This window comes from Filicampus tigris, chromosome 16, assembly GCF_054856515.1.
Source record: "Filicampus tigris isolate MCC_2025a chromosome 16, RoL_Ftig_1.0, whole genome shotgun sequence".
NCBI lineage: Eukaryota > Metazoa > Chordata > Actinopteri > Syngnathiformes > Syngnathidae > Filicampus > Filicampus tigris.
In genome coordinates, this window is record NC_141232.1 from 6,306,942 (window position 1) to 6,321,541 (window position 14,600).

At 45.8% G+C, this 14,600-nt stretch overlaps 1 protein-coding gene across 1 annotated transcript; it reads right to left on the bottom strand.

Annotated features, from left to right (window-relative positions):
• Positions 1-621: 621 nt before the first annotated feature.
• usp31 (ubiquitin specific peptidase 31) lies at positions 622-13,967 on the bottom strand. Its single transcript, XM_086054995.1, has 16 exons — positions 12,801-13,967; positions 11,922-12,056; positions 11,656-11,750; positions 11,493-11,585; positions 11,178-11,313; positions 10,953-11,100; positions 10,586-10,763; positions 10,317-10,428; positions 10,144-10,238; positions 9,660-9,737; positions 9,235-9,364; positions 8,367-8,486; positions 7,521-7,746; positions 7,288-7,446; positions 6,792-6,944; positions 622-5,739 (listed from the first exon to the last, which is right to left on the bottom strand). The coding sequence occupies exons 1-16, from the start codon at positions 13,326-13,328 to the stop codon at positions 4,343-4,345; spliced, it is 3,783 nt and encodes a 1,260-aa protein (XP_085911121.1). The 5' UTR covers positions 13,329-13,967; the 3' UTR covers positions 622-4,342.
• Positions 13,968-14,600: the final 633 nt, after the last annotated feature.

Genomic DNA, 14,600 nt, shown 5'->3' on the forward strand with positions numbered 1-14,600 from the left:
TTCAGTCTGTCCTGTGAGCTCCTCCTTTTCTGTGACAGAAATCAAACGCTCCTACATCCTCATCTCCTTTGCTGTGATGGAAATCAAATGCATCTTCCTCTCCATCCATGTGAAACAACCCTTCACATTTAGAATTACAGCCAACGTAAGGTAGCTCATTTTTTTTATTTATTTATTTTTTTATGAATTCTGTTCAGTTTCCTGTATGTCATCTCAAGAACCCTATTGGTATTTGACATCTGATCTGAGACAATCAAGGCAGAAGCAGTCCTCCACCACTTTTTGCTCCGACATTTGTCCGCTTCTCAGCGGTTGTGCCTCAAAGGCGTCTCTCCCAATAACGGTTAACGTTTAAGACACAGTTCATGAGCGCAACCTTTAGCAGTTCCTTTTTCCTGCATCCCAACCATCAATGACCATCGATCCGTGGTCAGACAATGCAGAACAGGAGGAGGCAAGAAAAAGAAGTGAAAATGGTGACAAAAATACTATAAAAGTGTATTAATAGTTCACTATTTCATGTGAAATCAATTCAGGAGTGGGGGCTTAATGCACGTTGTCACGCTGAAGCACATTTGTAAAGAAACAGCGTCCTCTAGTGTGTGCAAGGGGGGGGGGGGATCCTTCAAAAAGTTGTCATTTTCCAGCTTTTTCCATTTTTTTTTATTTTACATAGGTAAACCAGCAACATATGTACACAATTGTCCATTTGAAGAAATAATAATAAAAAACAAAAGTGCATACACGATAGCAATAAAAAGACGAATAAATTAACACAGAAGACTTGGGTGATGTTTTTTTTCCTCGATGCATATGAAAGTATAAACATAAAAAAATAGCCTTATGAAACCTGCCGGGTTTTTCTTAGGTTTGAAAAAAATTACAACACTCCTGGTGGTGTTGGAGAGGGGTACTGCGGATTGCAGGGTTGTCCATAATACACTGGCAAGAAAAAAAAAAAAATGCTAAAAACTGGATTGTACAAAACTATCAGTAGTCAGTACAACTACAACAAGAGAGGTGCTGTGCTTTCATTCAGCATTTTAGTGTCCTTAATTAAAGGTGGTTCATTATTTTAAAAAAAAATAATAAAAACACGGAAAATGTATTCCAGTTGATGAAAACAAAATGACATTCAATCACTTTTACAGCTCCTTATTTTCTCACTAATAAGGCTTCTCAAAACATTCAGTATACTTTTCCAAGGCCTTCTATACATAATATATATGCACTGCAAGTTTAAAAAAAAAAAACAAAAAAAACACATCTTAATTTATGTATATATTACCAGCAGGTCTTTTGTCATTTGGTGTGTGAATTATGATCATACGTCCATCATTTCCACACAGTTGAATGTCATACTACAGTACAAAACTAGAAATGTATTACTGTCGTTATTGCATTTCGCTGCATAAATTACTAATGAACTATTGATTGCATTACATAAATACACAATGCTCTATAGGGGGTGGTAAACAATTTTTTTTTAAAAACAAACATCACAGCCGTAGTGTTGCGCCCTGCTGGTGTACAACAGTAAATGTTTTTCTTTTTTTTTTTTTTTTTTTAAGTGTACCGGAGCACCCGGAGAGCACAAAGTAAACAAAGTGGTGATATTGAATGACGATGATGTGCATGGCGTGTGCAAATGAAGCTGTGTGATATTCTGAGACGTGCTCTAGCACGAGAGACTTGCATAGTTCATGACGAGCATGCTTGAGCGTTTACTGTGCATGCGCGTCCCTTCTGTACATCCCCACGAATCGCAACTATTATTACTATTACTCCAATGCGACATGGTGCTACTTGAAGACGACGGGAAGACACATTTATTGCAGTTTTGAAAGAGCGATGCGTGCGTGTAAGATGGAGGAAGAGTCACGTAAATGGCTGACGTGAATGCGTGATATGATATGGACACACGTCACAGTGTAGAGGTTACCATGGAAGCGAATCACGGGCCTGTTATACATGCTAGCAAAACAAAAACATGTCTTTTGATTCTCTAAAATTAGTATTTAAAAAAAAAAAACATTTATTGGACTAGCTTATGTTATTATATCCTTGATATGTTCCAGGTATGGAGCATTACAAAAGTTCTCAGCTAGTCCACTTTAATCCAATGTTATATTCCTATATTCCATTTATACTCTGGGGTACAATCTGTGCTCAAGTGAGGTACACACATACCGCTAATTGAGCTAAGTGTGAGCGTGTGTGCTCATCAATTACATTTGCAGAGGATGGCTGCAGGAAGGTCTGCTGCTGTTCTACTGTAAATTTCAAAATTGGAAAACAACTTTAATGACGCACAACTGCCAGTAGATGGCAACGATGCACCCTTCGGGATTTGAGCTCAACCCAGTATGTGTGTACATATTAGAGAAAATGGCCGCACTTGCCCACAGACTTTCTTGCACGCTTGTACCACTATTAACAGGCATTTATTCAAACAAAAAATATATATATATATATATTTAGCTAGTGAAAAATAAAAGGAGTCAAAACGAGAACATTTTAGTGTTAGTCATAGTCTTAGATCAGCAAATACGTGAACAACACTATAAATACATTTTCAGCCAGATGAAGATTTAAAAAGTACATAAAGAGTGAGGTACCACCGGTTCTACCGAGTTCTGCTTTTGAATCGATCAGTTAGATTGGAGCGGCGTCTCGTTATCAGCACCACGTGGGGAGGGGCGTCGAGTCACATGACACGAAAGTACCCTTTTATTCGAGTCCCTAAGTCTAAGGCATGAAACTACATGATGCTGGGAAGGCGCGCGAAAAAGGTTACATTGTTAGTTTCTAGTGTTAACGCTACTGTACATGAGTTACTACAGAAGGGGAAACTAGTCATCTACTCAAAGTGCAGAACAATACAACATTCCTACTCCGTGATGCATACAGTAGTAGACTAGTATCGGTTTGCGTTATAAGTGTTGAAAAGGCGCTTAAGATCATTTTCATTTTCCTTTTGGAAAGACATAAAAACATCAGTTCATACTATATATTGTACTTTCTATACAGACGCATTTATAGCTAATATATGCATGTGTATATATATATATATATATGTATATGTATGTGTGTGTTTTTTTTTGTTTGTTTTAAACGTCAATCCAAAACTCATCTTTTCTAACAAAAAAGTTCATATAAAAGACATTTCTATCATAAAATATCAACAAAAATAGCTGTTAAATATTTGAAAAGTCATGAACAAATTGGACTATTTTACCGTGGATTTTCATGTTGGTCATACTGAAGTTTTTTTTTTTCAAAGCACTTGCATGTTTGATCAAATTCATCTGTTTCTCAAATTACAAAAAAGTGGCTAGGAATGAAATGTGTGGGTTTTTTTTTTTTTGTGTGTGGTCTCCACAACACACCAGACCATTAAGGTTAAAGACAATCATTTATCCAGTCTGGATTTACACTGCATGCTTCAAGTGACACAATTCAAATTTTTTTTTTTTTTTTTTTTTTGCTCTCAAGTGGCACCCTCGTGATGTGGTATCAACCATAGTCTTCCAAATGTGGACCAGCGGCATAACAGCACAGATGGGATACACGCTAGCCTGCGGTCATCAAAATGAGGTACACACACACACACACGCACGCACGCACGCATCTGTCCAAACAACATTAACATGTGAAAAAAAACACCTGCTGTAAATCTCAACTACATCAAGAACATCGACAAGTAAAAATGGCCCAAATATGCTACTGCGAGTCAATCAGGGTCAACTAGATGCTATGAAATGTTTAATATTTGTTATTTACATTTTATCGTTATATTCTGTGCAATTTGGTTGTCTCATGTTCTGTCAGTGTAAACACAATCATATTGAATGTGTAAAAAGTTCAAAAAGCCCTGCTCCGAATATTGAAAACCTGTAAGTAATAGATGACGCCCCAAATAAGATTCATAACTGTCTACAGATGCCCCAAAAAGCTCCTCAGCTGACTTCAACATAGTTCAACAAGATGGCTGTCTCAGTGCAGATGCGCACCACATTTTGGGCAAATGGGGCTACCTTGGCTACCATGGAAACAATATCAAATGTAGCGGAAGCTCCTCAACTTACTTGACCAAAGTTCCTTGGTGCCAAGATGCTACAAGATGGGTGCAAAGCAAGACATTTTTGGGGAATTGGGAACATGGACCTGCAGTGTAAATCCAGACTTGGGTATGATTTGACTTCCTCGGGGGGGTCAAATGTTTTTGTTTTTTTTGTGCGTCAGTGTGTCAAGTGTGAATACTTATCGCTATGAGTAGAAGGTAGGCACAAAGAATGTACAGTAGCTGCATTTCGAGAGAGACGTACGTACGTGAGCTGCGTCACTGAGGCCGCTGCGTGGCGCGAGCGGGTGACTGCGTGCCCAGCGACAGCTTCCGGGAAGACGTCTTCCTTTCGAGGGGCTTCTTCGCGAGACTCACGTCCGCGGCGGAAGATTTGGACTTGCCGACGTGCAGCAGGGAGCGACCGCGGGAGCCCGCCGGCTTGGCGGGCTCCGATTTTGGAGCGTCAGCGGGCGGCGCGAAAGCCGCGGCGTCCGCGTGTTCCCCGCCGGCCTCCGTGACCAGTCCGTTCTGCTTGCACGTCCTCTCCGAGGCCTTTTTGAAGAGGAGCGTGCTCTTCCCCAAGTCGGCCGAGCGGCGGCTTTCCCGTTGTCGCAGGGCGCTCTTGAAGAAGGACAAGCCTTTCTCCTCCGACTTGCTGCCGCGCTGCAGGTCTCTGGCGGACACGCTGGGCGAGCGCAGGCTGGTGACGGAGGAGCTGCTGCTGGAGCTGCGCACGGACCTCCGCTCCGGCCGGCTGCCGTCCGTCGCCTTGGCGACGGCAGAGCGCGCCGCCGCGCTTCCTCGCTGAGTGCCGACCGCGGAATCCCGACTGAAGCTCCGCTCCACCTGACGCTTGCGAGCGTTCTCTGGGTTTTTCTCGTGGCCGCCGGGGTTCTTCCTGGCGGTCGGAGACGGCGATGCTGACGACTGAGGCGTGGAGCGCGCGCACAGCCGGTGTTGCGGCGTGGAGCCCGCGGGCGGGAGCGACTCCTTTGTTTTGGAGGGGGTCCCGCCGGGAGCGGACGTGCTTTTCTTGTCACTCTTATCTTTGGTGGCGGTCGCCTTTTTCCCTTTCACGGGCGTGCTGGCGGGCGTCTCCGAAGGCGAGGGTTTGTGGGTCGAGCACAGGCGCTTCTTGGAGGTTTTTCCTGGCTCCGCTTTGGTGGTTTTGTCGGCGCCGGCGCTTTCTGCCTTGGTCACAAAACTGCCAACGCTGCTCTTGCGCTTCTGATCCTTCGAGGGGGCGTTTTGAATGTTTTGGTCTATTGCTGTAAGCTGATTGTTGTTTTCCGTCGCCTTCTCCACCGGCGCGGGAGCGCGGCAGTACATCACGTCGAGGAATCTTTTGTCGCTGTCCTGCTCGCCGTAGTTGCTCTCCACCGCGGACAGCGGCGTCCTGCCGCCGAAGTAGCGCTCGTGCCGGCTGTAGCTGCCGAAGCAGGAGGTGGACACGCGGTCGTCGCAGGACTCGCCGATTCTCTCAAGGGGCGGCGAGCAACGCGAGTCCAGAGAGAAGCGCGAGGGGGAATTGGAGCGCATTTGCAGCTTGGCCGAGAGCGACCACGAGGGTTTGGCGCCGCTGTCGCTGAAGGCCAACGGGCTGGCTATGGACGATCTGGAAGTCACGCTCTGACGCTGGATGCTCCTCACGAAGGGTCGGACGGAGAAACCACCTTCAAAGCCAAGCAAGATTTCATGAAAGACATCCCATTTGACTCGCTGATGAAAAGCAAGCAGTTTGTTTTACGTAAAATTGGAGCGCCTGCCCACCCATCGAGTGTCAAATTAAACAACCAGGAAAGTCCCGCCGGGAGTGGACGCGCTTTTCTTTTTTGCAAAATGTGTCTGTGGGCGAGCCGTTCTGCATTTCTACCCTAACGTTGCGTGGCTAATAATCGGCCACATCGATTTTGCCCACCGATGACATGATCAGCAAGGCCGATTGAAGCTCCAGAGCCACTTTCAAGCAATGGCCGGACGACACTGTATATCATCTGTAAAGACTTGAGCTTTTGGCCATGTGTCGAGTCCCTAATTATTGGAGAGATGCTAGTCTCTTTCCTGGCAACTTTTAAGGTGCTCTTGAGCAAGGCACCTTCGCCACAGTCCCTGAACTCAACAGTACTCTCAGAATGGCCGCCTCACCAAGACGCCTCTTCTCGCATGCCTGCATGTGTACGTGTTGGGTCTGATTCTATTTCCCCTGATCATTGGAGTATTTTGATAAAAATATGTCCAAGACGTGATTAAAACTGGGAACTGTTTTAAATTGTGGAAAAAAAAAAATTCACATTTTGTCTCATTTAATACTTAACATATAGCTACTTTAAATAAATGAGCCAATAATAGACACATCCAGCACAGCTCTAAATTGACTCTGTCTGCATGTTCCGGCTCATATAACTCGGTCAAGTACTACACCGGCAGTGAGCGTGTTGCCAAACACTGGTAATAGTAAAATGACATCAGGTTGTGTGCGCTGGCCGCACGCTCCCGGGGAGGACCTACGCTGAGGCAGCAGTCTGCAGCGCGAGCCCCTCATTATGCGAGCCACAAACAGCGGGCCGGGCTGACATCTGTTTCAGTTTGACACGGCAGGGGAGCTTTGCCAGAGCGGAGAACCGCCTCGCCTTGCCCTTCATTGCAGTTCATCGTGTCAAGTCACAGCCTTATTTTTGTCTTTACAAAAAAAAAAAAAAGGAGGAGAAACTGATCTTGGCCTCACCGTCGTCTTCGCTACGCTCTCCAGGGAACTCCACCGACTCCGCCAGCGAAGCCAGTGAGGTGCGTCTAGACGAGGCGCCGGATGCTAGGCTAGCAGGTCTGCTCCCGGGTAGCCTGTTGATCCAGTGGTCGCACAAAGAAGAACTGGTAGAGCCTGTGAGATGGATCATCAAGAGTCACTTTTCAACATCAATCTCAAAGCAAAAGTACAAGTGAACCCAGGAAGTCTTCAGAGCGCTTTGTTTTGCCTGTTTTGTTCCTTTATATTCTGGATGGTTTGTGCTGACATGCAATCTCAATTGTGGGACTTTAAATACACTGGTGTGTCCATGTCCAATCAGGTGGAATCATATTAAGATGTAGAATCGTCTCAAGGATGATCAGTGGAAACAATTTTGAATTCATTCATTTTTCCAAGTTTATAGCTGCTGCTGCTGCAAAAAAAATTACGAAGCGCTGTGAACACTTAATCTGCTGATAATCTGCCACAGGCTGACCTGCAACAGAGCTGTTGGCCGACCAAGATGGAATGACGGTCCTGCGTTGGTAGAAGAGTATGTACGCCGCCTGTTGACACACGTCGTCGTCTGCCACCGGCGAGACCTCGCTGTCGTCAAAGCAGTACCACTGACCGTCCACGGAGTTCTTGCAGTAGGCTGCCAGCGCACACAAGAAACGTTGCTTCAAAAACGCTGCCCGATGACTCACTGGCGGCGATGCCGGCGCTTACCCGTGTAGTGGCCTCCGTGCATGCTCCCGTGATGGTTGCACACGGCGTAGAGGTCATACAGGAAGTCGTCGGGGTTCCTTCCCAGGCCGTAGGGTCTCCTCCACGGTGACCAGTGCGACGGGAGGCTCCAGCTGCTCTGGCTTCTCTTCACCACGTGAGGCGCCATGTCCATGCCCATGAGAGGGAATCTCACCATGTTCTGCATTTTGACCCTGCGGTCAGCCTCCTATGAGCAAATGAAGACTTGGTTTGTATGTACTGGATGATCGACGAGGGCAAGAGCGCGCCCGTGCGACCTCTTATATGATAGTCGCGCATGCGCCCAAATTGGTTGCACTCTAGAGCCCTTTGACAAAATGTTCAGCTCAAAGTGGAAGTCAACCCAAGCATATTTTTTGTCAAGATTATGTTCTATGCAGGCCCCACTAGTTGAAACAAGGCGTTCTGATAAATATTGCGTTTGTGGAATAAGTGTTAATCCACTCGTTTTTAGTCATCTCTGGGGGCGGCCATCTTGTCTTGTGGCCACTGAAAATGACATCACAACTGCTCACAACGACCAAAACGCGGCTCAGATTCAGAAAACAGGTCAGCCGTGATTGGTCGTTGTGAGCAGTTGTGATGTCATTTTCAGTCGACAGAAGACAAAATGGCCGCCCCCAGAGATGCCTTAAAATGAGTGCATTTTGCTGCTTAACTTATATTCCACAAATGCAAAATTCATCAGAATGCCGTGTTTCAACTAGTGGGCCTGCTGGGAACATATTCTTTAAAAAAAATATGTTTGACTTGACTTATGATTTAACGAAAGGGGGGGGGGGTTGCGATTGACTGTCCAATCTTCACCTGTCTGAACCTTTTGAGGTGCAGTATGAGCACATCCGGCAGCGTCCACAGGCTGAGCTTGATGCGGCCCTGTTGCAGCTGTTTGCAATGGGGGCAGCGCCAGGCGTCGTCCGGGGCCAGCTGAAACACACGAGAACTCGAGTGTCAGCCGTCAAGGACGAGTTGGTTTGAAGATGAAAAGGACAAAAAAAAAAAAAGAGGCGCTGGCTTTTTCCTCTTCCCACCCCCGCTACATTCTTTTCTAGCAGCAGCGAGTGGAGCCACAATGTTTACGTTGGTCCTCGCGTCTCGTGTCTAGGTTAGTCCTAACGTACCATTAGGAGTCAAAACCACCAAAGACTCTTATTAGTGTCAGAATGAGCACCGAGAAAAGCTCCCCATTGACATACTCTGAGCCAAAGAGCCATCGTAACTGTACTCCATTGAATTGTTTTACGACAGAACAGAATGTACTTAAAAAATGCTATTTTCCATAGTATGCTATTTACAAATAAATCACTGTTAACATGATTTCTACTTGTCCAAATTAAAGACGTACAACCAGAGTACACTGCGGTGGCCCAGCTTTCAACTAAAGATAAATGAAACTAACGTCACATTCCTGTTCAAAAATATGCGCATGAAGGGGGCACCCCCCTATTGTAGCTAACAAACCTTCCGTTCATTTGCCACCGGTCATCAGAATACACAAAATTGCAAAATGTACAAAAAGACGGTACTTAGAAGTTGATCATGTTCTCACATGAAACCTGGCTGTCTTCCTGTTCTCTTTCGGCTGGGTCTAAATTAGTAGCGACACGTTAATCTCCATGTTTGATCAAATTTGGCTTCATCCAAGTCATTTATTGTGCCTATCCCGGGGCTTTACCTGCTCCTCTTTCGTGTAGAGCTGGAAACACTGAGCCAGCGTGCAGGCCTGAGGCTGGTGGTGCTGTTCTCTGTGCAGATACACGCTCTCGGCGTCAGGGATGTACTCCTCCTCCGTGTGTCCGAACAGACTGCGGTACAAAGAAAAAACAAAAAAAAGTTCATTTGCTTGCGGTGCTGTGTTTAATTAAATTCAAACGTGACAAAACCTGGCAGGGACCGATTCATTTTTGCTTTATTGCAAGGCGGCTTTCCGCCGATGATGAATGGCCTTTTTATTATGCCAGCGAATTACAGATTAAAATGCCTACAAAGTAAAAGACATATACGACCCCTTGACCGCAATTTGTAAGTGTGCTCGTATCAAAGCAGCTTGACAAATGCGCTGTTCTTGTGGATGAGGATGACAAAATATACTCCACTGACTAGTCTTTGGTCTCTTTGTCCCACTCCACCACAATCTTCACGTGGGGTGGTCCACCCTGTCCACAGGATTTGTACGCTCTGAAACCACCACAAACAAAACAACAACAATTCGCGGATGGTTAAACGACTTGAGTGCAAAGTCGTGCATTCAACGAACCAAACTCTGCAATTTCTCGTAACAGAAGCACGCGCTCAAAGTTCACCGTATTTATCATGACGGCTCCCCTAAGGACAACGATTCAACCGTGCTTTTTGACTGATGCATCTTTGTGCTTGAGTTGTGTTCTGGCTTGCTTTATGTAGGCCAGGAGAGAAAGAGAAAAAAAAAAAAAAACACGCCAAACTGGCATTTTAACAGACACGCCAGGGCATGTCATGGAAGCGTGCTGCGAGACGCTAAACAACATGCTTCTTCCAGGTGTGACTGATGATAAGAGGTGTTTTCCTCCAAGTGAAATCCGAGATGCCAAAGAGCAGAACTGACCTGTCCACCGTGGGGTGGCACAGCGGTCGCTCGTCTTGAGGGAGGAGGTAGGTGATCCCAACCACACCAACCACACGGAGACTAAAAGGCCCCACCTGTGCGCGGAGATTGTTTCGCAAAGCTGCTCAATGCATTCCATCTTTTAAAAAAAAAAATAAATAATAATTTCTTACTTGAATGTAGACCCCAGGTCGCAAAAGATGCCGCATTTTCTCCAGAATCTCCTTCTGCAGTGTGTCCCAGGTAGCCGTGCGATCCATGTAGAGTACAAAAGGCAAGCCAAACCTGAAAGAAGAAAATCCAACACATCATCTGTTAGGTACGTGGTAATTCTTTTTCCGATACCGTAGTACTGTGTTCAACTGTTATTTTGATACCTTTAAAGGCGAAACGAGTGCCAACTTAAGCTATGGTAGCGTCACAGCACAGATGGTAGGTTTACCTTTTTGCTTGGTGGCCGGTGCAGGCTCTGTTGCACACCAGCAGGATCATTTTCTCCGGAGCCAGGTTCTTATTTGGGGACGCCACGGGAGTCAAGGCCCCCTGCATGAAAGACGGCGTGCGGACGTTTTCCACGCCGTACTTCAGGTTGTTGTGATTCAGGTTGGCCAGAAGACTTCCTGTACAAAGTAGTTAGCTTAGGCTGGATTTCAACTTTAAGTATGTGTCCAACATTTATAAAAAATTTTTTTTTTTTTTTTTTTTAAATGGACCTTGCCGCGACACATCGCAATAAAAAGTCCAAATTGTTTCACTTGAAACATGCAATATGTTGATCTGTGTGAAACCTAAAAAAAAAAAGGAGTTGCCTCTTTTTGTGCGAAGGTTCTCCAGTTTAAACGACTCCGGCGTCTCGAAGGCAAAGATGGAGTCGCTCTCCTGGATGATGTCCAGGTCGTCGTCGTCGTCGCAAAAGGAACGATGGAAGCCGTCATAGTACATCTCGGTCAGAATGAACTAAATCAAACGAGCAAGTAAGTGTGCGCACGGATCGAAGCTGAGTAAATGTGCCTGTCGAGAGGCAGAAGTAACACCTGGTCCATTGGCATCTTGGTCTCGCGTGACACGGCATCTCGGAGGCGGTACACGGTGCTGTTGACGGGCACGGCCACCCCGATCCGCAAACAGTGAGAGTACTTCCCCTGGTAGACCACTGTGACGTATAACGGCCTGGCAAACAAACACGTTGATTTATTTTAAGGGGCTTCTGTTCCTAAGCCGTAATTTGTACGAAGGTCTGAACACACCATAGTCTATCACTAACCTTGCGCGGTAGTAAAGTCATAATTACAGTAAGACTCACTCGATAGGGCACTACATGTCTGGAGCGTTGTTAACTGAGGACTTACCGTGTGTGCGGCAGTGGGATGGGTAAGGAGATGCACAGGAAAGGGTCAAATGTATTGCTCTGTTTTTGGCAATGGGGGCATGTGAGGGAAGACCTTAAAAAAATAAATAACTGAGTCAACTCATGCTGTACGACGCATAACGAGGAATACAACAGACTTTTACCTGTACTGGGCCTGGAAGAGCTCCTGTACAAACGAGCCAGCCGAGAGGGGCGGGGAGGGTCCCTCCGTGGTTTGGTCATCTTCATCGATAGGTGGCTGAACGAGCGCAAACGTTGTTTTGATGACGGCACAATCAAAAGTTATAAATAATGCAGGCGCGGTAGGCTTTTACAGTAGCCTCGCAGACGTTCAAGTCTCTTTTCTGGCTGTTGTACATGACATATTCAGACAAATTTACACTGTATATCACGGTTGTTCGAACCTCACCCTCAAGGTTGGTCTGCCGATGGGGTTGACGGTGTTGAGGTCCTCGTGCACTCGGTCCAGCAGCCACAGCAGGAATTCTTGGGCATCGTGCTGAGCGTTCCCTTTAAACTGCGTAGCGTTCTTGGACACCGCGTTCTGCAATGGACGTTTAGAGTGCGTTTAGTCATGTTTGGATTCTCACAGCTCATCATACCCAAAAGATGAGCAACAATACCTCTTCATTGAACAACTGAGACCCTGTATATTTTGCTCCCATATATTTTGCTCCCATGAACAGCAAAAACAACTACATAGAGATGACACTATTTACATTTATTGACTGGGATTCTAGATAAGAAAATTAAAACCTAATTTTATTCTATCAAATGAAAGAAAATGTGGATCAAATTGGCCTTGCATACAATATTTTAGCTCCTGGTATTAATTAATTAGCTATTACATTTCTATTTTTTGTTAACCCCATCATATTACTGCCCCACACTTTTCAAAACACACTCAAAAAAATCCCTGCAGATGCAATGTCCCAGCTACCACGTCGAAGCCAAAAGGTAAGCAGAGCTGCACTGAGATTTGTTGTATGCACAGATTAATGTTAGCTTCTGAAAAGCAGCACATAATGGTTCAGTGAAGTTGACATTGTAGTTGTCGATGGGTTACTATATTTGGTGATATGGCCATGCACCACGTACACAAGTGTAATGTATGAAGTTCTGATTTCAGCAAGACAATATATGGGAGGTGTACAAGACACTATAATTCTTGATACTTTAGGTGTTTTGGTGTTTATTAAAACACCCGAGAACTGTTTTAAATTGTGTGTGTGGGGGGCGGGGAATACTTATCTATTTAATCCTTCATAGTTCATTCAGCCAGCCTTACCTTAAAGTCTCGGCTGTGCTGGGGGGTGTACTCAAAAGTCCATAAAGCCCGAACAAGTCCAGACAGTTGCTCTGTCACTTCCCCCTTGGCCGTGGGACCTTTCTTCTGCAGATGGACGCCATTAGTCTTTGGTTTGTCCTCCTGGTTCGCCTCGCCTTCCCTGTAGTGCTCCAGTACGAGATACTCGGCAAAAAGCTCCGTGTTGCTGAGGCACTGCAGAATAGCATTCATGAAGCAGGTATTTCCGTGGTTCTTCAGGCCAGCCACGCCAGGTATCCTCTCGCCGGAGAGGAACAGCCCGAGGTCCACGTCGTCCAAGGGTGCGTCTTTAAGTCCGGAGTGAAAGGCGGAGAAGCCTCCGTCATCCTTGTCGTCGTCGGTTTGCACTTCGGAACCAAAGTGGGACAAGGCTGTGAGCGTCCTCAGGACTTTGCTCATGAAACTACCCACGGATCGCACCGAGCCTCGCCTGAACAGCTTCTTGCCGAAACTCGTCTTCTTGTCCTTGGTGGCGGCTTTACACGACATGATTGTACCCTCACTTTCACCCCCCCAAGCCCGAGTCAAGGGAGACCTTCAGCGGCGTGCTGTCCGCCGGCGCTCCATCGCTCAAACAACCCGGAGCCAAGTTAACTAACCATTGGCCAGACATAACATTGTTACTACAGTCCCCCGCCCCACTTGTTAAAAAGCATATCGAGAACTATAAGATCCCTCTGGGAATATTAAAACAATCGGCGCGCTCGCTCGCTCCGTCTTGGGTGGCGACTGCGTGCTCCGTCCGGAGTCGCCTCACTTTGCGGTCGAGTGCCGCATAGCGACGAACCAACTCCGGCTTGCCTTTCGGTCGCAGAGCGCTGGTGTTAGCCGAGGTGGCTAATGCTAGCTACACAAACAAGGGCCGAAAAAACGGCGCCGGTCTTGTTCAGCCAAGAGGTTCAAGTCCAAAGAGGAGCCATAGTCCGCCATGGCAAGCGCGGGTTGACATTCCATGTAGAGAGCGTGTCAAATGCGGAATCGTTTGAACATTGTTGCCATATTTGGAAGGCACGTTCGTAAATGAGTACCAAATAGCAGAATGTCTTCTGTTTCTTCTTCTCGTTGTTGTTTGTTTTGGCAGACGAGTGGCAAGAAGTTAGACGTGGTTTTACCTCCTCCTATCGCTCGGGCGGAAAAATAACAGTGACACAGCTCAAGCTTCTCTGTTGTGCCTGTGGGTGGCGCAATAGGCACGCGGGTTAAAAACACAAATCGGCCACCTTATTTGGTACGAGTGCAGGTAATTCATGGCAAGCCAATCACAGAGCAAATAACATATACTGAAAATGTCACTATTATTATTTATATTTATATATATTTTTTAAAACACAATTCTTTCACACTTCCAAACTTTTGGGTTTGAATAGTGAATGTATTATATCCAGGAGCGAATAAGTCTAATTCCATATATGGCTCTGAATAAATAAATAAATAAATAAATAAATACATTAGCCAGGTTTTGTGCATTTCATGAGTACAGCACTGAGTGACGTTATGATAGTAATAATGACATCGCGTCAAACAATATTTCACTGAAAAGCCGTCCAGAGTAAGGCGTTTGCAACAGAAACCCTAGTCACAGAGAGAGGAGCAATGTGTTGACTGAATGAATGTAACCACATTTTTAGAATTTTGTGTCTTGCAGGAGTGAGTTTCACCATTAGGGGCCTTTGAGACAGTCGCCACGCCCTAACCACCTATACTCACCCCCAAAAGTAACAAGTTTTCCATTAAACTTCATATTTATTGCATTAAGTAGAC